Source organism: Miniopterus natalensis, chromosome X (assembly GCF_054644295.1).
Source record: "Miniopterus natalensis isolate mMinNat1 chromosome X, mMinNat1.hap1, whole genome shotgun sequence".
NCBI lineage: Eukaryota > Metazoa > Chordata > Mammalia > Chiroptera > Miniopteridae > Miniopterus > Miniopterus natalensis.
The window spans coordinates 106,396,202-106,420,884 of record NC_142103.1 but is presented as its reverse complement, the minus strand read 5'-3'; the positions used below and the strand labels follow the sequence as shown (position 1 = coordinate 106,420,884).

At 49.4% G+C, this 24,683-nt stretch overlaps 1 protein-coding gene across 1 annotated transcript; it reads right to left on the bottom strand.

Annotated features, from left to right (window-relative positions):
- Window positions 1–516: 516 nt before the first annotated feature.
- On the bottom strand, window positions 517–14,084 carry CRLF2 (cytokine receptor like factor 2). Its single transcript, XM_016221702.2, has 8 exons — window positions 14,036–14,084; window positions 13,318–13,420; window positions 11,470–11,630; window positions 9,174–9,307; window positions 7,827–7,989; window positions 5,941–6,046; window positions 4,473–4,557; window positions 517–1,005 (listed from the first exon to the last, which is right to left on the bottom strand). Exons 1-8 carry the CDS (start codon window positions 14,082–14,084, stop codon window positions 724–726), a joined length of 1,083 nt encoding a protein of 360 aa, XP_016077188.2. The 3' UTR covers window positions 517–723.
- Between the last annotated feature and the right edge of the window lie 10,599 nt (window positions 14,085–24,683).

Genomic DNA, 24,683 nt, shown 5'->3' with positions numbered 1-24,683 from the left:
AACTGGTGGTGGTGGGCGGGGGGGTCAGAGCAAAATTTCCAGGGTGACCGACTGCTCTCCCCTACTGCGGGCATTATTGGAATAAACGCTCATGTATGATTCAACCCTGTCTCTGCTTAATGTGGCTCAAGTAGCGACAGGTGGCCTCTGACCCTCGGTGTCCGGTGTCACCTACACTCAGCGGGGGATGCCTCAGGGGACTCCGCACAGAGCATTCAGAAATTCAAATACCTCCCAGACACGGACGAATGTCACTGGTGTGCACTCAGGAAGCAGAACGGAGTCTCTGGAAGGAAATGGCCCCAGTTCTTGCAAGCGGAGCGGGGTGGCTGGTGGGCATTTGGGGAGCAGGGTTCCTTTCACATCGTGAGCCTCCCAGGCTCGCTTGCTGGATCCATGTTCTGAGTAACAAGGGATCCCAGAAATTGCTCGATTTTATGTGAAAACATCAGCTACGAGAGCAAAGAACCGCTCCAACCAATCGCCTCCCTCATGCAATAAATCTGCCTTCGAGCCCTTGAATAATTATTCCCGTGGGGTCAAAGCTGAGTCTGGAAAAGCAATGAACGGGAGATAGGATTGGGGTCTTCGGTGACCCTGAGATGTTGGCATCATTGCTCCAGGGTCTCCCCTACATGGGGATGGGCGTCGAGTCTCTGAGAAGCTCCCCTCAGTCTGTAAATGTCAGCACAGGCCCAAAGTTGGTTTTTAGTTTGCAGCCCCTCATAGCGTCACATAAGAGTTGTCACTCATCACAAACATGAAGCCCTTGAGACAGAGCATCTCTCCTCCCTGGGGGGACTGACAAGGGAGCGGCCCGGGTTCCCCAGCAGCTGCTTCTTTCTCCGCCGTCTGCAGACACAATGAGCTTGTCATCGTTGTCTCGGGTGTCTCGGCCTCGGTCTTGGGCAGCTGGATGACCAGGGCCTCTTCCAGGACACATTCCTGCTCCCGATCCTCTGTCTTATTCAAGTGGGTGACGTTCTGCGTATCCTTAATCCATTCCTGCGGGGACAAAGCGTCTTTATTCAAATGCAAGAAAACCAAGTGCCCATCAGTAGACGAGTGCATTAAAAAAAGCTGTGGTATATCTACACCGTGGAATACTATGCAGCTGTGAAAAAGATGGATCTCGTACCCTTTGGGACAGCAGGAAGGGACCTGGAGAGTATTATGCTGAGTGAAATAAGCCAGGCAGAGAAAGACAAGTATCCCATGATCTCACTCATATGTGGAATCTAATAAACAAAATAAACTGATGAACAAAATAGATCCAGAGACATAGAAGCATGGAGCAGGCTGAGGGAGCTCAGAGGGAAGGGGGGAAGAAGGGGATGGGAAGAGATTAAGCAAAGAATTTATATGCATCACCCACAGACACAGACAATAGTGGGGGAAGGCCTGGGAAGGGGGGAGTGGGGAGGAAGGTATCAATGGGGGGAAAAGGGAGACATCTGTCATATTTTCAACAATAAAGATAAATTTTTAAAAATGCAAAAAAAAAAAAAAAGAAAAAAGAAAAAAAAACCCAGCTCACTCCTGTAGGGGGATTGGTGCAAGGGTTCCCCGGCCAAGCGCCCCAACATGCGCTCACGGCAGCCCCCCCTTTCCATGGAAATGCCACTCGCAATGGAGCCGTAAAGGACTCGAATTCAGCATCTTCACAGAGGCTTTGTGATGATAAAAGGCAGGTCTAGCCCTGGCTGGTGTGGCTCAGTGGTGAGCCCCGCAGACCAAAGGGTCGCAGGTTCAATTCCCCGTCAGGGGCACGTACCTGGTTTGCGGGTTCGATCCCTGACTCTGGTCGGGGGGCACGTGGGGGAAGCAACCGACCAGTCGATGTCTCGAACACCAGTGTGGTCTTAGTGCAAGGAGAACAGCACCGTGTCCTCCTGTCCTCTCCACCTGCCTCCTCTCTCCCTTCAGCGGAATGGGGACGGGCCACCCCAAAGAGGCTGGTTGGCTGCAGGGCTGTTTTGAGCTGAAAGCCATTTAAAAAGAGCAAACACAGCAGGAGCCGTCTGCCCTCTTTCTGCCGTGAATTTCCCCTTTGTACAGAAAATTTCCATTAGGAAATATTCTCCACTTTCCCTTCCTGGTCCAGCCCGACCCAGCGAGAACTTGACTAATAAACCTTACTTATCAGGCACGTCCCAGTCCCCTGTCCACACGTTCCCTGCCCCTCGCGAGCCCCAGACCCCCTTTCCTTGGTCTCGTCTCTTCTCCCGACTCCATCGCCCTGTGATAAAATGCGTATCAGCCCCGCGTGGAACCACCTCTTTGGAGTTTTTACATCTTTCCTGTAAGCTCCCCCACATGTCATGTGCATAGGAAATAAACATTTTCTCCTGTTAATCAGTCTTTTTCATCTTTTTTTTTTTTTTTTGGTCGATTTAATTTACAGACCTCCGGCACAGCACCTAAGAGGTTAGAGGAAAGGTTTTTGGGTGGTGTTTTTTTCTCTCTTTTAAATATATACCCCCAAGTCCTGAGCCCTAGAAATTTCTTTTTAAATGTCTTTATTGATTTTAGAGACAGAGGACAGGAGAGGGAGAGAGAAGCAGAAACATCAGTGATGAGAGAGTCATTGATCGGCTCCCTCGTGCATGCCCCCTACTGGAGACTGAGCCCCCCAACCGCCATCTCTTAGATCATCGATTGACGCTCAACCGCTGAGCCACGCTGGCTGGGCTGACCTCCAGAATTTGTGAATCTGAAATTTGTGAATTTATTAGAAAACAGGGTCTCTGCAGATGGGATGAAATGAAGGCTCTGAGATGAGGTCGTCCTGGGTCAGGGGGGCCCGACGCCCAAGGGCAGGGTCCTTGGAAGAGACACAGACACAGAGGAGAAGACACACAGAGACGGGAGGGAGGAGGCCACCAGCCCGGGGATGCCTGGAGCCCCAGGAGCTGGAAGAGGCAAGAAGGACCCTCCCTGGGGCCCCTGGAGGGAGCTTGGCCCTGGGACCCCCTCGGTCGGGTCTCCAGGATGGAGAGAAGATGAATTTGTGATGTTTGAAGCCCCCAGTTTCTGGCAGCCCCAGAGAACAAACAAAACCCCGGTCACACTCCTGGTCTTATACCCACACCTGCTGAGCTCCCTGGGGTGGGGGCCGGTCCCTGCACCCTCCCTCCCCTCCAGCGGGGGCTCAGCCCCCCTGAGTGCTTCCCCAGTGAATGGAGCAACGGCTGGACGTCGGAAAGCAGAAGTTTACGGCTCTTGTTCAAGCGGCAGAGGGGGAACCGAGGAAGAACCCAGCTTCCTGATGAGATCAGAGGCGAGGAGGCGGGCGGGTGGGGTGGGGTGGGGGGGCCACGGTGGTGATGGCTGGGGTTGATTGAGAAATAGAGCCTTGCAGCTTCTGTGTGTGTGTCTCTCTCTCTCTGGAACCAAAGGGAAAAAAAAAAAAAAAGACAAGCAGCTGCTTTCAGAGGCTCAGGGGGAAACTCAAAGGGGAGGCCCAAAGGGGCCCCGTGCTCACCCGACGGGCTCAGGGGAGGCCCAAAGGGGCCCCACGCTCACCCGACGGGCTCAGGGGAGGCCCAAAGGGGCCCCAAGCTCACCCGACGGGCTCAGGGGAGGCCCAAAGGGGCCCCACGCTCACCCGAGGGGCTCAGGGGAGGCCCAAAGGGGCCCCAAGCTCACCCGACGGGCTCAGGGGAGGCCCAAAGGGGCCCCACGCTCACCCGACGGGCTCAGGGGAGGCCCAAAGGGGCCCCAAGCTCACCCGACGGGCTCAGGGGAGGCCCAAAGGGGCCCCGTGCTCACCCGACGGGCTCAGGGGAGGCCCAAAGGGGCCCCACGCTCACCCGACGGGCTCAGGGGAGGCCCAAAGGGGCCCCACACTCACCCGACGGGCTCAGGGGAGGCCTGCGGGCGGCCTTGCAACCTCAGAGGCCGAAAGGAACCCCACGGGATGGTCTGAAACGAAAACTTTTTAAACTAAAAGCAGTTTATGGAGGGTCGTCAGGTCCTAGGCCTGAATCATCCTGACAAAGGTCCATGTTTACGGGCACTGAGCCTGTCTTGTCTTTTTGCATCTGGGATAACAAATCCCTGGGACGTCAGGGTAATTTCCCTTTTTTCCGGACCCGTCAGGGCCAGGGCTCCGCTCTGCAGAGACCACACGTCCCCTCGTTGTCATCGCGTTAATTGTTGAGTCAACCATCCTGCACCCGCCTGAGTAAAAGACATGTGTTTGTCATTTCACTTTCTACCCAACCCGGGAGGTTTTCCCCGCATCCGTCACCCGTGGATTTCAGGGGGACCCCCTTACGTCTCCTCTTTGGGTTGTGACACATGAAACAAGGAGCAGGGCTGTTGTTCCCCGGAGCGTTGTCGACGGTTTGGCTGAAATAAACTCAGAAAAATTCTCTATAGGTTTGAATGCTTCTTCCTTTGACAGGCGCACGGGGTGGGGAGATATCACCACCTGTGGAGGGCGCCAGGGGGGGGCAGGTGGCCCTTACCTGGAAGTTTCCGTGGTGGGAATCGAAGAGCCCAGGGAAGGTGAATTTGGGGTCAGGCACATTGGGCATGAGCAGCTTCTTAACCCTGAAAGGGTCCGGGAGAGTCTGGTCAGACGGGGTAACTCCCTGGACTTCCGAGGTCATCAAGCTGGGGGCCGATGGCCATCAGGGAGCTACGCCCCCAATATCCACTATTGGGATACGGGCTGTTTGGAGCTGAAGGCCACCGAGAGGATGTCTCTGCCTCTCGGCCCTCCCCCGTCTGCCTAAAAGCGAGGCATCCATACCCCCGTTTTGCAAAGGAAGTTTCCGTTCGAGGGAGGCGCCCCCCTCTCCCCGCCGCCCCCCTCACCAGGAAATGGAGAAAGAGTCTTATCTCCGGAGGTGACATCGAGATAATTCTGCGCGGAGAACCTTTATCTACCGTTCGTTTCCTTCGCACATTTTCGGCTCACCTTCGCGCCATGAACCCCCCGTAGAGCTTCAAACCCCAGTACCTTTGCCGAGTCGCTTTTTCCCAATTTACCGCTCATGGTTAAAATGGTATATAACCACTACCCACCCTCAGACTAACCGCGTTCGGGGTTTTCATTTCTTTTCTGTGATGCCCCGTGCACATAAAAATGTTGCGTTGATAGAGAAATAGATGCTTTCTCTCCTAGGCGTCTCTTTTTGGTCAGTTTAATTCACACCCCCCCGTGCACAGAACCTAAGAGGTTGTAATTTTACACGATCCTAATTCGATATGACGGGCGTCCTTGTGACAAGGGAGAGGGATACCAGGCCTGTGGGTGCACGTGGAGGAAAGATCACGTGAGGACACAGGGAGGAGACACCCGTCTCCGTGCCAAGGAGAGAGGCCTCAGGAGAAACCAGCCCTGTCCACACCGGGACCCCAGACTTCCAGCCTCCAGGACTGGGAGATACAGGTCTGTTGTTTGACGCCCCAGTTTGTGGCCCTTTGTTTCGGTAGCTCCAACGAAACAATACAGCTGAGTTCCCCCTCGTGGGACACGGAGAGACAGGGCCCGTGTGATAGGTTATCCCTCGGTGGCCCTTGAGGGTCGTTTCAATTTGATATTCAAACTTCCTGACATGGTCCTGGCCGGTGTGGCTCAGCGGTAAGAACGTCAGTCCCAGCACCCTGAAGGGTCGCCGGTTAGATCCCCGGTCAAGGGCATGTACCTGGGGTGCACGTTCGATCCCTGGCCCCGGTCGGGGTGCATGCCTCCCAGTCAATGTGTCTTTCACATCAGTGTTTCTCTCTCTCTCTCTCTCCCTCCCTTCCCTTGTCTCTAAAAAAATCTATGGGAAAAAAATATATATCCTCTGGTGAGGAGCTGTTTTGGATGCAATGCTCCGGTAAATAACCACTGGACGGCTCTTCTTCTCCCCCACTTCTTGGACCTGTTGGAAGCAAAGCCCTCTGCCCATGTGCCCAACGAGCCCCGCGGGGGGTCATCCTTACCTCCATATCTTCCACAGGCACAAGACGAAAAGGAACAGCGTCAGCGAGGCCACCATGCAGTAAATGAAAACGAATCTTGAGAAAAGCGTCTTCTCCTGGCATGAAGCTACGGCAAGACAGACGGAACGGGTGCTGTTAGATGTCCACACGATGCTCGATTGAGCGCCAGCCCCCCGCCACCGTCCCCCCCCCCGTATAAATGTCAGTGTGTCAGCAAATCTTGATTTAAGTTGGAAAGAGAGAAGGTGTCTCTGCATAGAACACACCAGGCAGGTAGTGTAACCACAGGTACGAGCATTGAGGATGTCAAAGCTGGCTTTTCGCTGTCACCGGTCAGTCACTCATCCATCCATCCATCCATCCATCCACCCATCCATCCATCCATCCATCATCCATCCATCATCCATCCATCATCCATCATCCATCCATCATCCATCATCCATCCATCATCCATCCATCATCCATCCATCCATCCATCATCCGTCCATCCATCATCTGTCCATCCATCCATCACCCACTCATCCATCCATCCATCCATCCATCCATCCATCCATCCATCCAACATCTATCCGTCCATCCATCCATCCATCCATCCATCCATCCATCCATCCATCCATCGTCCATCCATCCATCATCCATCCATCATCCATCCATCATCCATCCATCCACCATCCATCCATCCATCGTCCATCCATCCACCCATCGATCTATCCATCATCTATTAATCCATCTATCATCCATCTACCTGTCCATTTATCATCTATTTCTATATCTATCTATCTATCTATCTATCTATCTATCTATCTATCTATCTATATCTATCTATCATCTATCTATCTATATCTATCTAGATCATCTATCTCCTATCTATCCATCCATCCACCCATCATTCATCCATCTATCCAATATCTGTCTATTAATCCATCTATCATCCATCTATCTACCTGTCTGTCTGTCACCTACTTCTATCTATCTATCATCTATCTATCTATCATCTATCTATCTATCATCTATCTATCTATCATCTATCTATCTATCTATCATCTATCTATCTATCTAATCTATCTATCTATCTATCTATCATCTATATCTATCTATCTATCTATCTATCTATCTATCTATCTATCTATCTATCATCTATCTATCTATCTAATCTATCTATCTATCATCATCATCTATCTCCTATCTATCCAACCACCCATCCACCCATCCACCCATCCATCCATCCATCCATCCATCCATCCATCCATCCATCCACCCATCATTCATCCATCTATCCAACATGTGTCTATTAATCCATGTATCATCCATCTATCTACCTGTCTCTGTCACCTATATCTATCTATCCATCTATCTGTCTATCTGTCTATCTATCTATCTATCTATCTATCTATCTATCTATCTATCTATCTATCTATCTATCTATCTATCTAATCTCAATGATCCATACATTTATACATCATTTATCTATCCACCTATTCATAAATCATCTATTATCAATCTATATATTTATCATATATCTATCATCTAGCTATCCACCCATTCATGCATCCACCCATCCATCAACCATCTATCATGTATTTAACAAATCCTATCATTTATCTATTTCTCTATATAACTACTTACTCACCTATACCTATATCAACGTAACAACATTCATAAACGGTTCTTGTTATTAGTGTCGCTAAGTCAAAAGAAGTAAAAAATAAAAATTAGCCCCACTGAAAAGACTGGCTGGAGAGAAACCCAAGTGGAGGCATGGCCTTCAAGTCGACCCCTGGACGAGGAATGAGGTCACGTGTGATTTCAGGAGCCCCCTCCCGCCCACCAGCAGAGCCAGACTGCAGGCCCTGGATGGCGTCGGGCCACCGCGTAAGGAGCATTACCTCGCGGCTCACCCTTCTGACGGTGTGTCACCTCGGACCAGTCGCTGGGGTGGGCTTCGGGGCCATAGCTGGACTCCGTGGTCATCACTCTGGCCCGGAAGAAGTAACATTTGTCACCATCCAGGCCGCTGATCGTAACGTTGCAGGTGTTTCTCACGTCAGACTGGAGGGAGGAAAGCAAACAGGAGGATGCGTGACCTGACCTGGGCTTTTTGTCTTCTTGCCTGAAACTCAAGTTTCCTTCTCTTGGGGAATTTTGTGTGAGTTTCTCTTTCTGCCCAGATCTGTGGCCTCAAAACAACAGCAAAAAAAAAAAAACCCCAAACAGATGGGTCAGCACCTCCGTGCTCCCCTCCAAACAGGAACAAACCCTTTACAGCAAACACCGCCTCCGATGCTCACGAAGAATCACTGAGAGGTGACCCGTAATTCCTCTTATTATTATTATTATTTTTTATTCTCAGCTGAGGATATTTTTTCCATTGCTTTTCAGAGAGAGTGAAAGAGACAGAGAGACACATGGATGGGAGAGAGACACATCGATGGGTTGCCTCCCACACGCGTCCCAACCGGGAGGCCGGGGATCCAACTTGCAACCCAGGTACGTGCCCTTGGCTGGGAATCGAACCCGAGACCCTTCGGTGTGCAGGCCGACGCTCTAACCACTGAGCCACATCGGCCCGGGCTGTATTTATTTTAGATAATTCTCCAGGACACATCTTTTTATGTAAAAACTCAACCACATTTTGATTTTTTTTTTTTTTTTTTTTTTTTAGTGTCTAAAACAGGGATCAGAAGTCAGACCACAGACAAGCCCTCCGAGTTTATTGATGCTGAGTGCCATTGAATAGCCTCACGTGTTATTATTATTTTATTTTATTTTTTTTTGCCTGCTGTTTAGGCAAATCCCCTGTGCCGACTGTGGCTCTAATTTCCATTCCTTTGATGAGCAGCTATGCTATTCTACTGGGTGCAGACCGGGCGTCTAGTTATTTGCTCAAACGCCACTCCAGATGCTGCTGGGAAGGTAATTTTTTTGTAGATGTAATTAACATCCCTAATCAGTTGCATTTACATCACTCCTTCATGTGGGTGGGCCTCACCTAATCAGTTGAAGGTGTGACGTGAGAACTTCTCAGAGAAAGAGGAATTGGGCCTAAAGACCATGACCTTGAACCCTCCCTCAGTTTCTAGCCTGCTGGCCTATAACCACAGACCAAATCCTTTAAATAAATCTTAATATCACTGCCTCTCTCTCTCTCTTTCTCTCTTTCTCACGTGTCCTCAGAGTTAGCATCTTGGGGATGTTTTGTCTCAATAGCCCCGAGAATCTCCCACCCCACTCACCTGCCACGTTGTGTCAAAAGCGCTTTTGTGCTGAACTTCATACAAGAGGCCCCCGTAGGGCAGATTGGAACATGTCACTGTCATCGCTTCCTGATGCCACGAGAAGTTCAGATCTTTCGGGGAGTTGGGCTTCACTGAGAAAAGAGAGAAAACACAGTGACCGTAGCTTCTATAAAGAGGGGCATCCCACGTCTCCACAGTGACAGGGGTAAGTTTGCTCAGAATCACTTCCTTCTGCCAGGGTTGATTCTTCCTTTAATGCCTTATGGGAATTTGGGGTTCCCTTGTCCTTAGTCCATTTATAATAGAGGTTTTTTGGGTTTTTTAAATTGATTTCAGAGAGAGGAAGGGAGAGGGACAGAGAGAGGGAAACATCAATGATGAGAGTCACTGATCAGTTGCCTCCTGCGCACCCCCTACTGGGGGTCCAGCCTGAAACCTGGGCACGCGCCCGGAATTGAACCGTGATCTCCTGATTCCGAGGTCGATGCTCAACCACTGAGCCACGCCGACCGGGCTATAATAGAGATTTTAACCTGAGCTCCGAAGAGCTATCGTTGGGTCCTGGAAGGAGCTTCTTGAAACGGCATGAAAAATTCTGGGTGTACTTTATACTATGAATTATGCCCCCTCAAAAAACACAGGTTGATGCCCTAACCCCTAGTACCTCAAACTGGGATGGCATTTCAAAACAGGATCATCACGTTTACAATAGCAAAGATCTGGAAACAGCCCAAGTAGATAAGTGGATAAAAAAACCTGTGGTACATCTACACCGTGGAATACTATGCAGCTGTGAAAAAGGAGCCCTTAAGTAGGGTCTCCTTAAGTAGGCAACCCACATCAGAGGACGATCCTTTACACACGTGGAATACTATGCAGCTGTGAAAAAGGAGCCCTTACCCTTCGGGACAGCATAGAGGGACCTGGAGAGGATTATGCTGAGTGAAATAAGCCAGGCAGAGAAAGACAAGTATCCCATGATCTCACTCATATGTGGAATCTAATAAACATTATAAACTGACAAAAAGATAGATGCAGAGACATGGAATATGGAACAGACTGAGGGATCTCAGAGGGAAAGGGATGGGCAGAGATTAACCAAAGAACTTATATGCATCTGTGCATAACCCATGGACACAGACAATACTGCGGGGAAGGCCTGGGGCTGGTGGGGAGGTCCATGGGAAAAATAAAGGGGGGCATCGGTAATACTTTCAACAGCACAGATAAATTTTAAAAAACTAAGATCATCACAGGTGCGACTATTTAAGACAAGGTGAGGTTGTACTGACGTAAGGTGGGCTCTAAACCAACCTGAGTGGTGTTATAAGAAGAAAAGAGACGCACACGCATAGCGTAGGCCATGGGCAGACACAGGCAGAGATCGGGGTGATGCATCTATAAGCTGAGGAATGCTGAGTGTTTCCAGAAGCCCCCAGAAGCTATCGCTGAGGCATGGGACAGATTTCCGCTCAGAGCCTGCAGTAGGTACCAGCCCCGTGGACACCTTCCCTTTGGATTCCCGGCCTCCTGGGCAGCGAAACAAACGTTGACTTTCAGCCGCCCAGTTTCGGGGAATTTGTTACGACAGCCTCGGGAAGCTTGTGCGGCGTCGACGAGGGATTTTATCAGTTGGGCATCCGTAGGCCTCAACGGATTCTGAGACGGACCTTTGACACCCATCCCTAAAAACACAAAACACTCCTGGCCAGTGCGGCTCAGTGGATTGAGCGCCAAGAGGTCGCCGGTTCAATTCCCACTCGGGGCACATGTTGGGCGTTTGGGGGCTCAGTCTCCAGCAGGGGGCGCGCAGGAGGCAGCCAACGGATGTTTCTCAACCATATTTCTCTCTCTCTCTTCCCCTCCCTTCCCCTCTCTCTCTCTCAAATCGATAAAAACATATTTTAAAAAACACCGCGATCTCACAGAAATAGAGAATGAAGACTACAAATTTTGGAGAGAGGGCTCCTACATTTCTGCGATATTTTCTAACCCAAGGTGAACGACAGGACCTCGGGGCACTTAAGGAAAATCAGTGGGGCGGGATTGAGGCCTTGAGGGGGTGTCTCTCTCCTGGTGTTTGGAGGCAAATGCACCGAAGCCTCTTTGGCTCATTCTGTTCAGTCACAACCTGCAGAGTCCTCTGGTCTCCCCCTCAGGGTGGATGCATCTCTGTCTCTTGAGTGCATGGAGATGGAAGGTTCTGGGGGACTGGGGCCTTCTGCGTTGGGGTGGACATGGGCCGCTGGACTCTAGAGGAGAAAGGGCAATGCTGTCTCCCCTGGGCACTTACGATAGTAACTGATCCATAAACTCTTCAAGAGAAGAGTTTGGGTCCCGTTCCTGATGGAAAACCACAGGATTTTATCTCCTTCTGCCTCGAGGAGACACCCCACCGTGCGACCTTCCTGAAGAATATAGTTGCGGCACTGGCTGTGTTCCTCGCTGCGGAATCTGCGGTTAAAAAAGGGAACCCTTTAGCCGCCTTGACGTGTCTACGGGCCCGTTTCTTGGCTCAGCCACCCTGCCACGGGCTCAGATCGGGTCCCTTCTTCATTCGCATCAGCGACCCCCGCCCTGGACAGCTACAGCAAGACCTGGCCCAACAGAATCCCTCGTTCACGTGGCTAAACCCCTTTGAGTAGCTGCTGGAGTGGGTTGGGGGGTAATAATCCAGATGCGTGCGTGCCCAAGTGCTAATCCCAGAAAGCTGCGAATGGGGCCTTATGTGGAGGGATGTGAGAGGAGGTCGTCCTGGGTCAGGGGGGCCCGACATCCAAGGGCAGGGTCCTTGTAAGAGACAGAAGCGGAGACACAGACACAGAGATGAAGCCACGTGGAGACGGGAGGGAGGCGGCCACCAGCCCGGGGACGCCTGCAGCCCCAGGAGCTGGAAGAGGCAGGAAGGAGCCTCCCTGGAGCCTCTGGAGGGTGCACGGCCCTGGGTCCCCTGGATCTCAGACGTCTGGTCTTGCAGAACTAGGGCAGGAACGAATACAGCTACAACTGGACCTGCAGAGTCACCAATCCTCAGGCTTGAGAGACACTTTCATAGGGATGTACAAAGATGGGGTGTCTTTCTGAGCTTCCCTGCGATATTAGAAGCCTAGAACCCAGCCTGAGCCCAACCAGCGTGGCTCAGGGGTCGAATGTTGACCCACGAACCGGAGGTCACTGGTTTAATTCCTGGTTGGGGCACATGCCCGGGTTGCGGGCTCGATCCCCAATAGGAGGCGGGCAGGAGGCCGTAAATCAATGACTCTGACCATTGATGTTTCTCTCTCTCTCTCTCCCTCTCCTTCCTGTCTCTGCAATCGATAAAAACGTTTTTTAAAAAAGAACCCAGCTTGAGACCACTTTATGCTTCAACCTTAAGACCTCAAACCTAGATCAAAATTTACTCCTGTAATAAATGAAAAAAAAAAATACACAAAAAAAACCCTCATGCTCAAAAAAAAACTCAAGTGACTCATCTCTACCACCAGCTGGAAAATCTAGCCCATTATGTTTTTTTTTTTCCCATGAGTCTGATCTTCCAAATCAATTCATCTTCAAGTTTCGCTCCCTTTTAGACTTTTCTGTTAATCTCGGAGGCTATCAAACTGCAGAGAAGCAACCACAGGTCGCACACCAATTTCGATAGAACTGAGACTAAATGCATTGCGGGGAGGGGGGGGGGACAAAAACGCTTCCACCCACATGTGTGCTCGTATCTTTGTGTGCAGAAGGCAAGGTCAATAAGCCTATAACAGAAAGATATATTTTTGGAAAGTAGCCCTTGGTCCCCTGGTGTGATAAGCGTAACCTTCTGTATGCAAAGCAGGTAATATTTCAAGTCAGCAAAGCTCCTGGGAGCTGCTAGGATGTTGAAGGTGACCTTGGATGAACAGAGAACATCGCGAATATCTAGACGAGAATCTAGGTAGTTTCGAGTATGACTCAGTCATCACTCGGTTAGGTTTTTTGGGGAACTGTGGTTGCGGTTGCGGTGAACACAAAACACACACACAATTCACACTTACACATCTCGATTATTCAAATCTTTCCTCCCCGGCCCTCCCAATGGCTGATGTCTCAGAAGAAGAGATATTGTAGCGCGGGGCGTGTTTTTTTTTTTTTTTCCCCCCGGGAGGGCGCTTACCCGTAGAAGAAAGTCAAGTTATCCCCCACGTGTTCGCTTGCGTTCCACGTCACCCGCACAGTTTCAAAATTAAAGTTGATGATCTGAAAGGGCAACGTGCCTCCTGGGTAAAAAGAGACAAATACAGGGGACGTTGAGGCTCTGCGGGAAAGACCTTGATGTTTGCAGGGTGATGTCAGCACTCCGGTCGTAAAAAAAAAGATACAGTGGCCCTGGCTGGCGTGGCTCCGTGGTTGGAATATTGTCCCATGCACGGAAGGGTCATGGGTTCGATTCCTGGTCAGGACACATAGCCAGGTTGTGGGTTCGATCCCCACAGGAGGAACCTGGTCGATGTTTCTCTCTTAGAATCAATGAAAAAAAGCATATTCTCAGCTGAGAATTAGGAAAAAGGATGATATAGTGCTGCTCTGGCTGGAGTGGCTCAGTTGGTCAAGCATCGTCCGTGCACTGATTGGTCTCTGGTTTGATTCCCAGTCAGGGCTTGGTCCCCAGTAGGGGGCGTGCAGGAGGCAGCTAACTGATGTCGCTCTCTCATCATTGTCTCTCTCTCTCTTTCTCTTCCTTCCTCTCTCTCTAAAATCAATAAAAACATATATTTTTAAACGATACAGTGCTCTAAAGAGACAGAGGAAGCCGAGATTTTTCTCAAACAAGCCGGTCATTAATCATCTCAGTAAGAGCTGCGGGATCTATAAAGGTTGGTCAGACCAATTACCCCGAGAGACAATAGTCAGCGGCAACATTTCAACTGTGTCTCTTCTCATGTTCGCAAGACCAGCAATTACTCTGATGAGCAGATACGGAGAGTCAACGGTGTGTCCCATGACACCACCATTTGTGGGCACAAAGAGAGGTGCGGGACACTGTCCCCTGTCTACCAAACTCACTGTCTTACACAGAACACCACATGTGATGACTGGAGATGAAGCTCAAGGACAAGTGAGTCCTTCAGTCCTTTAAAAGTTACTCAGGCTTTAGTGGGTTTGGTTTCTGCAAAGGCCTTGGTTGGTCACTTGGAAAGTAGTTAAATGGGTGTATTTTTTGGTTGAGCAAATGTGCAATGATATTGTGGGTAATGAGAGGCAGGTTTCCACCTGTCAGAGAACAGAGTCACAAAATTGGAAATGTGGAAACTAGAGTAAACCATGTGGTATTGGATTAGAAGTGGAGATATAAAGATAGATAGAGGGTGGGGAGGTAGGTAGATGATGATAGATGATAGATGATAGATAGATGATGGTGATGATGATGAAGATAGATAGATAGATGATATAGATAGATAGATAGATAGATGATAGATAGATGATAGATAGATGATAGATAGATAGATAGATAGATAGATAGATAGATAGATAGATAGATAGATAGATGATAGATAGATAGATGATAGATAGATGATAGATGATAGATAGATAGATAGATGATAGATAGATAGATAGATAGATAGATAGATAGATAGATAGATAGATAGATATAGATAGATAGATAGATAGATAGATAGATAGATAGATAGATAGATAGATAGAAGGAAAGATGGTTGGATGGATAGATGGACGGATGGACGGATGGACGGATGGACGGATGGACGGATGGACGGATGGACGGATGGATGGATGGATGGATGGTTGAAAGTGCAGATGGATGGATGGATGGATGGATGGATGGATGGATGGATGGATGGTTGAAAGTGCAGATGGATGGATGGATGGGTGGATGGATGGATGGATGGATGGATGGATGGATGGATGGATGGATGGATATATGGATGGGTGGGTGGATGGATGGATGGATGGATGGATGGATGGATGGATGGATGGATGGATGGTTGAAAGTGCAGATGGATGGATGGATGGATGGATGGATGGATGGATGGATGGATGGATGGATATATGGATGGGTGGGTGGGTGGATGGATGGATGGATGGATGGATGGATGGATGGATGGATGGATGGATGGTTGAAAGTGCAGATGGATGGATGGATGGATGGATGGATGGATGGATGGATGGATATATGGATGGGTGGGTGGGTGGATGGATGGATGGTGGATGGATGGATGGATGGATCGATGGATGGATGGATGGATGGATGGATGGATGGATGGATGGATGGATGGATATATGGATGGGTGGGTGGATGGATGGATGGATGGATGGATGGATGGATGGATGGATGGATGGATGGTTGAAAGTGCAGATGGATGGATGGATGGGTGGATGGATGGATGGATGGATGGATGGATGGATGGATGGATGGATGGATATATGGATGGGTGGGTGGGTGGATGGATGGATGGATGGATGGATGGATGGATGGATGGATGGATGGATGGATGGTTGAAAGTGCAGATGGATGGATGGATGGATGGATGGATGGATGGATGGATGGATGGATGGATGGTTGAAAGTGCAGATGGGTGTATAGATGGATGGATAGGTAAATACTTTTGAGTTCTGAAGGAATTCTTTCCATGTGCCCATGTATAAGGACTATTTCTGTTCTATGCTGGGCATCGTTCCTGACAAGATCGACCACAGATCAGAAGTCCCAGAGCTCAACCCACAGCTTCCTGAAATGGAGTGATATCGGGGTGGATATTCTCACGGTTGGAAATGTCTGACCTTTAGAAGAAGAACTTGTGTTTTGTCACACGGTCAGGAGATTTGCAGCTCAGTCTTCAACGAATATCATGTCAGACCTTGTGACTGCCCTCCATGGAAAATTCCTAGTTGACCAAGCCAAGCAGCCCATTTGTGGTTCAATGCCTCCCCCGCACGGCGAGTCAGCAGCAAGGGATAGGGGACAAATCACCCAGATGAGTAGAAGCCAAAGAACACAAAGGTCACCATGTCTCTGTTCTTTTTTTTCTTTTTTTGCAACTCCTCCTGATGGACTTATCCCTTCCTTGGGAGCCTAGGGCACAGGTGGGATTCAGATCCTCCCCGCTGGGGTGTGCACAGGAATTCTCTGAGAACGACTAGAAGGAAGGCGTGGACGGCTTTCCACCAATTCTATATAACATGTCACAGTGCCCTTCTGGTCCCCATTAGACTGTGAAGCAAGTTCAAGATTAGCAACTCATTTGGGAGGGCTCAGGAGCCTTTATTTAAACAGAGGAAACTTTCACTCACCTCTTTGGCCCTTACCCCTGCCCTGTGCCTTGTCAGGGCCGATCAAAATTTAAAATAAGGCACTAAATTCCCTCTGCTAAAAATCATGGGAGAGACTTATTTCATCCAGCGTAATGCCCTCTAGGTCCATCCAGGTTGTCACAAAGGGTGAGATTCCATTCTTTTTCATGGCCTAGTAATATTCCATTGAATATACATACCACATCTTCTTTATCCGCTCATCTATTGTTGGGCGCTTAGGTTGTTTTCATAGCGTGGCTACCGTAACTAATGCTTCAATTCTTTTTTTTTAATTCGTGTTTTGGGTTTCTTTGGCTATATACTCAGAATTGGAAAAAGTCAGAGAAAGACAAATATCACATGATTTCATTTATGTGTGGCGTCTAGAAAACAAAACAAATCAACAAACAAAAGAGAAACAGACTCATAGATACAAAGAACAGGCTGACGTTTGCCAGAGGGGAGGGGGTAGGGGGGCCTGGGTGAAAAAGGAGACGGGATTGAGACGTACAACTTGGTGGTCACAGAACAGTCGCGGGGACGTAAAGCACAGCTCAGGGAATATAGTTAATAATATTGAAATTACTGCGGATGATGCCAGGCGAGTACTGGAAATATCGGGGGCTCACTTTGTAAGTTATATAAATATCTAGCCCCCACGCTGTACATACACCTGAAAAGAACACAAAGTGATGTTGAATGTCAAGTGTAATTGAAAAATTAAAATAAAATAAAAATAATGGGAAAGACAACTCCCTCCTTTTCCTTAGATCCCTTACTTTAGAAAGCTTTCTCCGTTTTCTTTAAAATTACACGTCAATCTTTTCAATACTGAATACACTTTACGACCGATTTAGGACCCAGGGCTCTCTTTCTCTAGGATCTGGGGACAAAGCCTTTGAAATGCAAATATTAAGGGACTCGGAGCCCCTATCTCCCACTTTCTGTGAGAAGGTAAGGTCGGTTGTAAAACTGCCTCCCATCTCAAAAACAGTTTAATGTTGGCCCTGGCTGGTGTGGCTCAGTGGTTAGAGCAGCACCGAAAGGTCTCAGGTTCAATTCCCGATCAAGGACATGTACCTGGGTTGCAGGTTTGATTCCCAGCCCCAGTTGGAACGAGTACTCTCTCTCTTCTCCTTCCACTCTCTCTGAAAAACTAATGGAAAAATTATCCTTGGGTAAGGATTTTTTTTAAATTTTAATAATAATTTAAAAAGAAATGGTTGGAATACATTTTCCTGCCTTGTTTCAGTCACTGACCAGCAGGCATTTTAGTCTGAGGCTATCTGGACAAAAGGCTAAAAGTCATCTCTTGGGATAATGAAAGGAGGCCCATCCGCATGGTGGAATATTACACAGCCATGAAAAAGGGTGAGGCTCCAACATGGATAGACCTTGAACACATGATGCTCAGTGACAGAAGCCAGACATACAAGGTAACCTGGCCCTGGGGTACCCCACTTTCAGTGTGAAGGTCGGGCTGAGAGAAGCCGAGGAATTGGGGTGCCCTGGGTCCTTTTGCATGCTCGGGCATAGACGTGCCCCAGAGCTCCCTGCAAGCTGCATCTGGTATCAGCAAAACCGCAGACAGGGTGAAAGCCGGGGTCAAATGCCTCATCCCCTCTCTGAAACCCTCCAGTCCATAAAGAAGGCAGGTGCAGGCCGGGAGAGGGCCCGGAGCACCTGCAGGCAGCCCGTGGGGGTCCCACAGCGCCCCCCACACAGGTGGTCTTCTGGGTCTTCCCCACCTGCCAGGCAGTTCCACATTCAGTTAAACAGCAGGGTCCAAACAACCACAAACCGCACTCTTAGCTGCCGGTCACCCTGGTCTCTGCTCCCCACAGCCCATGAAGCGTGCGGTCAGGTCGTGTGAGTGCTGGCGCGTGAGACTCGCTGTGGACTCAGCGAAGATTAAAGACGCCCTTGGTCTGTGTGGTTTGCAGGGCGGCATTTGCCCCAATAGTTCTCAGCCTCGAAAGAACCACAGGCCCTCAACGTCCCGTCTTTCTGAGTTCGGCACCAGCCCCCATGGTGTCCCCAAATGCGAGCTGGACGGACACATCTCGTGGCTACGCCGAGTCAGAAACAAAATGCTGCCTCAAATGGAAATCTTTCCTGAAGCCAAACAGAGTCCTCCCATCGGGACCGCTGGGATACGGCCTCAGAGGGGCGCCCTGCGGATCTCTGGGACCCCAGGTCTCGCCGCCATGGGTCCAGGGTCCTGGCTGTTGTCTGAGGCCCATGGATGAACGACAGGAGGGCAGGGGATGCTGTCCTCAGGCTGTGCCCCATGGGAATGCAGACGGGGGCAGCCACTATGGAAAACAGGGTGGCGTTTCCTCAAAACATTAAAAATGGAGCTGCCTTTTGACCCAGTGACCCCGCTTCTAGGAATATATCCTAAGCAGCTCGAAATATATGCACCCTTGTGTTCATAGGATCATTATTTACAATAGTTAAGACCTGGAAACAGCCCAAGGGCCCATCCGTACATGAGCGGATAAAAAAGCGGTGGTACGTCTACACGGTGGAATACTACGCAGCTGTGAAAAAGGAGCTGTTACCCTTTAGAACAGCAGAGAGGGACCCGGAAAGAGTCTTATGCTGAGTGAAATAACCAGGCAGAGAAAGTCCAATATCCCATGATCTCGGTTATATGTGGAGTCTAATGAACAAAATAAACTGACAAACAACATCGATCCTGACACTTGGAAGCACGGAGCAGACGGAGGGAGCTCAGAGCGAAGGGGGGAGGGATGGGAAGAGATTAACCAAAGAATTTATGTGCATAATCCATGGACACAGACCGTAGTGTGGGGAAGGCCTGGGGAGGGGTGGGAGGGGGCGGAGGGGTCAGTGGGAGAAAGGGGAACCTCTGTATTACTCTCAACAATAAAGATAAATTAAAAAAAAAAGACGGGGCCCCCGTGGGACCCGGTTCTGACAACACTGCCACCTCTCATGACCTCGGGAACAGGTAGGTCTCAAAGACAGACAGACAGACAGACAGAGCTCGCAAACCACAAAACCCTTGACACGGGCAGGTGGCCTCCGACTTTTCTAAGAAGTTACTCGAGAGGCTCGCAGGGGGTCCCCTCAGCAGCCAGAACCCGTGCCTGGGAACCATCCATCCCAACGCCCGCTCCCTTCTGCCCCCGGATGGGCTCGAGAGGGCCAGGACCCCGAGCCCGTCCCAACCACGCGTTCCCGGGTCGAACGCCACGTCTCGGGGTGTCAGGGGGAAGAAAGGGGTTTGTTTCCAGGAGCTCGAGTCCCTACAGAGGGATCAGCAGACTTGAGCTTCGGAAACAGATGCCCGGAGTTCTAGAAAGACGTCAGCACCAGCCCCAGGAGGCCCACATGCAGCCTCGCTCGCCCCAATTTGCACCCCGAGGTGTCAGCCAAAGGGGTCGTTGGGGAGCCATCCAAACGAGGGAGTCGAGATGCTTAAAATACCAGCAGGGACAAAACGTCAGGCGTCCTGTCTTCAGGGGCACACGGGGGACCGTTCAGAGCCGCCTGCCCCTGTCCGCCCACAAGCCGGGGTCCCTCCCGTCTGCCTTCTCCTATTGGCACCTTTTTGCAAAGCTTCTAACACGAGCCTGGCAACAGGTTTGTGCAAAACCCTCGGGACCCAGGCCCTGGGGCAGAAGGCACAGTGATGCTTATTTTATTTTATTTTTAAGATTTTTATTTTATTTTCTAGAGAGAGTGGAAAGGAGGGAGAGAGAGAAACAGGGATATGAGGGAGACACACCCACCGACGGGTGGCCTCCCACACAAGCCACAACCAGGCTGGGGCCTGAAACCGACTCCCAGCTCCATGCCCTTGGCCAGGGATGGGACCTGACACCCTTAGGTGCCCAGGCAGATGCTCCAACCCCTGGGCCACACCAGCCAAGTCAAGCTCTGTGTCATTTTTATCCAGCAAGCAGTGAGGTTACCCAAGAGACCTTAATAAAAAAGGGGGGGATGTTTTAGCCACAAGGGGCCCCAGGTCCTTACCGGTTCCCTTTCCTCCGGCGGCTACCAAGAGTCCCAGCAGGAAGGCGACGGCTGGGGCCGCCCAGGGCGCGAGCCTGCTGCTCATGCCGGGACCTGGGGACGCAGCGGGTCGTCCTCGGAGGCCCTGATCTCCATTCATGAATCATCTACGGAGGTCACCTCGCTTTTAAAGGGCAGAAAGGAGAGTAGGGAAGTGACTACAGGAAATAGATTCATGCATCATTGTAAAGATAACCCTTGTTAAAAAACACACATGCAAAAAAAAAAAAAAAACCATAACGTGGGCCTGGCAAGCCGCTGCTCTTATGGGTCACCGAGCTTCTCCATTCGGGATTTTTCGTGTCTCCTGCGTCAGGGGAGTGCTGGGCGTGGTGACAACGAGATCCCACAGGGGCCCTGCGTCTGGTCTGTGCCCCCCGAGGTGACCAGGGCAGCGAAGGTGGGCTGGTCATGCAGAGATTTCCCCCCTTCTGTCTCCAGCCAGACAGAGGGATTTCCACGGGAGCTGCCATCTGGGCACATTCAGGCTCCAAAACGCAGGGAAACGTCTCCGTGCGATTTGCTCCAGAGTCGATGCTCAACCCCTGAGCGACGCAGGCCGGGCGATTTTTGATTTTTCAATTACGGCCGACATATAATATTATATGAATCGGTCTTTTTTTAAGAAGGAAAAAAAAGATTAAAAATATGAACAATGTAATGGCCGTCAATACGTGATCTAGCAACGACTGAACCTAAAAATCAAAACACGCAAACAGAACAGAAACAGGTTCACAGACACAGAGAAGAGACGGGTGGTTGCCAGAGGGAAAGGGGGGGTTGAGAAGGACAGATTGTTAGCGAGAAAATAGTCCCGGGGATGAAAAGGACAGCGCAGGGAATATAGTCGGTAATATATATATATTAATATATCTTTATTGATTTCAGAGAGAGGAAAGGAGAGGGGGAGAGAGAGATAAAAACATCAATGATGAGAGTCATTGATCGAGCCCACAACCCAGGCATGTGCCCTGACCGGGAATCGAACCCTGATCGCCTGGATCCTAGGTCGATGCTCAACCGCTGAGCCACGCCCGCCGGGCTATAGTCGGTAATATTGTAATAACTAGGGAAGGGGGGGAAAAGATGAACCAAAGAACTTATGTGCATATAGGCATAACCCATGGACACCAACAACAGTGTGGGGAAGGCCTTGAGGGGGGACGGGAGTAGGGGGAAAGGGGGTCAAGCGAGGGGGAAAGGGGGGGCATCTGTAACACTGTCAACAATAAAGATAAAATAAAAATAGATAAAATAAAAATAAATAAAAGAGTGTAATAACTGTGCATGCTGTGAGATCAGTGTGAGATTTATCGGCATGATCACTCAGTTATATAAATGTCTAATCACCTGAATTCACCCCCTTCTTGGTGTCTCCCTAATAGCAAATTTTTTTTTTTAAAGAAATTCTGTTCAGCGGTTGAGCACCGACTTATGAACCAGGAGGTCGCTGGTTCGATTCCCGCTCAGGGCACCTGCTCAGGTCACAGGCTCCTCGATCCCCAGTAGGGGGCAAGCAGGAGGCAGCCGATCAATAACTCTCGTCATCGATGTTTCTCTCTCTCTCTCCTTTCCTCTCTCTGAAATTAGTAAAGGTATATTTTTAAAAATTCTCATCGCCCGGCCGGACGTGGCTCAGCGGTTGAGCATCGACCTAGGATCTAGGTGATCGGGGTTCGAATCCCGGTCAGCGCACCTGCCCAGTTGCAGGCTCGATCAATGACTCTCTCATCATTGATGTTTCTATCTCTCTCTCCCTCTCCTTTTCTCTCTCTGAAATCAATAAAGATATATTTTAAAAATAAAATAAAAAAATAAATATATATTTTTAAAATAAATAAATAATTCTCATCACAAGAAAAAAAAAATTATTTAAAAAAAAAAAAGAAAGAAATTCTCTGTTATTCCCAGAAGAGACAAGTCATTCTTAGATCAACTTGAGAGATGAGGTGTCTGCCACCCGGACAGCACCCACCAGAGATCATCAAGGCTCCACCAGCCTCCAGTGTCACGGGGCTTCTGCATTGCGCCCTGTCAGCGAACCCTGAGAAGTTATCTCTCATCTGTCCTCTGGTTGGTCCTACTACCAAGCCACGTGGAATCTTGCAAAGGCCCCGGGGCAGCTGGATGTCGTGAGCCTGTGGTTGGCTATCGCATCCATCTCTGAGCAGAGCCCCGTGGGACTTGACTCAGCTCATTACACAACAGAAACCTCTCCCCGCCCCAGCAGAAGCGGGGACTACACCCCAGCAGGGTTTTCATAGCACAGAACAAATGCTCAAAGTCATTCTCTAGTTCATTTGTGTGTTTTTAAATATTTTTTACTGATTTCAGAGAGAGAGGGAAACAGAGGGAGAGAGAGATGGAAACACCAATGATGAGAGTTGTTGATCGGCTGCCTCCTGCTCGCCCCCTACTGGGGATCGAGGAGCCTGCAACCCCGGCAGGTGCCCTGACCGGGAATCGAACCAGCGACCTCCTGGTTCATGGATCGATGCTCAACCCGTGAGTCCCGCCGGCCAGTCAGTCTTTCTCTATTTTATTTGTCTCTGTCGATATTTGAAGATAGACAGCGGTGCAGGGTGTGATCTGGATGTTTCTGGGGTGGAGGGACAGGTGAACAAGTGGATGCAGGGCCTGTACGTGTCTGGTACGCACTTGGTAGCTCAGTTTGTTCATTAGATTCCACATATGTGTGAAATCCTACGGCACTTGATTTTCTCTGACTGGCTTATTTCACTGAGCATAATGTTCAGACTCAGAGATAGAGAGCAAGCAGGCAGACAGCTCGGGGACGAAGGGGCTGGGGTCTGGAGGGATTGAGCAAAACAGTAAAAAAGGCCGAGAGAGAGAGAGAGAACTCGTGGGCATGGACGACAGTGTGGTGATTGCGGGGGGCAGGAGTGGAGATGGAGATGGAAGGGGGACGAGAGGGGATGAATCCAGGTACGTGCCTTTGACCGGGACTCAAACCTGAGACCCTTCGGTGCCCAGGTGGACCCTCTAACCACTGAGCCACGCCAGCCAGGGGTGATATTGATACATTGTTAAATAAAATTAAATTAAATATAAATATAAAAAATATAAATATATAAATATAAAAATATAAATATAAATATATAAAATAATAAATAAAATAAAATAAAATAAAATAAAATAAAATATAAAATAAAATAAAATAAAATAAAATAAAATAAAATAAAATAAAATAAAATAAAATATATAATGTTGTACTCGAGTATGAGAGGCCTACACAGAAGTGGCCACATCCTAAAGCATAAATTGTCGCAGACAGAACACACCCTGGTCGTCAGAACACAGGTCAAGAATGACTGTCATCTGTCCCCCTGCCTGTCCCCTCCCAGTATCTCATCGCCCCACCCAGTTGTCTGGACATTGTTTTAGGAGGGGAGGGCTCTTCAGAGTCCTTGAAAACTACAGCTTTGGTTTCCAAACCTCCATCCCAGGCACAACTGTAATGTTCCCCATAAATGTCATTAAAAATGCACGTGATTCCTCCAGTAAACGTCATCCCTCCTCTCGTCCCCCCCCCCCCCCCGTCATCCGCTCACATCCTCCTGCACCGTCTCAGCCCAGAGCTCAAACGAGGAACCGAGACAGGCCGCAATCCCACAAGGTGTGGACAGAACCTCCAGAAGTGGCCCTAAAAAAAAAAAAAGTGAAGACTTTATTTTTATTTTCAATTTTACAGAAATCTGACGGTGAGCCAGAGAGTTCCCTCCTACGCCCCATCTGCACAGGCCTAGTTCCCCTGAGAGGGGCATCTGCCTTTAGTGCGCTGTGTCTATGCGACCCGTGAACCCATATTGATACGCGTTTTTTGTTTTATTTTTTTGTTTTTTTTTGTTAATCTTCACCTGTGGATATTTTTGCCATTGATTTTTAGAGAGGGTGGAAGGGAGGGAGGGAGGAAGAAGAGAGAGAGAGAAACATCGATGTCTGTTGGTTACAGGCCTGGGAATGAACCTGCAATCCAGGTACGTGCCCTTGACCAGGAATCGAACCCAAGACCTTTCGGTGCCCAGGTGGACTCTCTAACCATTAAGCCACACCAGCCAGGGGTGATATTGATACATTGTTAATACATGTATTGTATTGTATTACATGTATCGTACATGAATTGTAACACATGTAGCATTGACGTGATGTTCTTGATACATTGTTGCA

Bases quoted from the DNA above. Each gene is read 5' to 3' on its own strand.
- CRLF2 (XM_016221702.2), bottom strand. From the start codon at position 14,084: ATGAGAAGAGACACAGTTGAAATGTTGCCGCTGACTATTGTCTCTCGG. The intron at 13,421-14,035 runs GTAATTGGTCTG...CTTTTTACCCAG, and splicing joins GCTGACTATTGTCTCTCGGG to GAGGCACGTTGCCCTTTCAG. The intron at 11,631-13,317 runs GTAAGCGCCCTC...TTTTAACCGCAG, and splicing joins AACTTGACTTTCTTCTACGG to ATTCCGCAGCGAGGAACACA.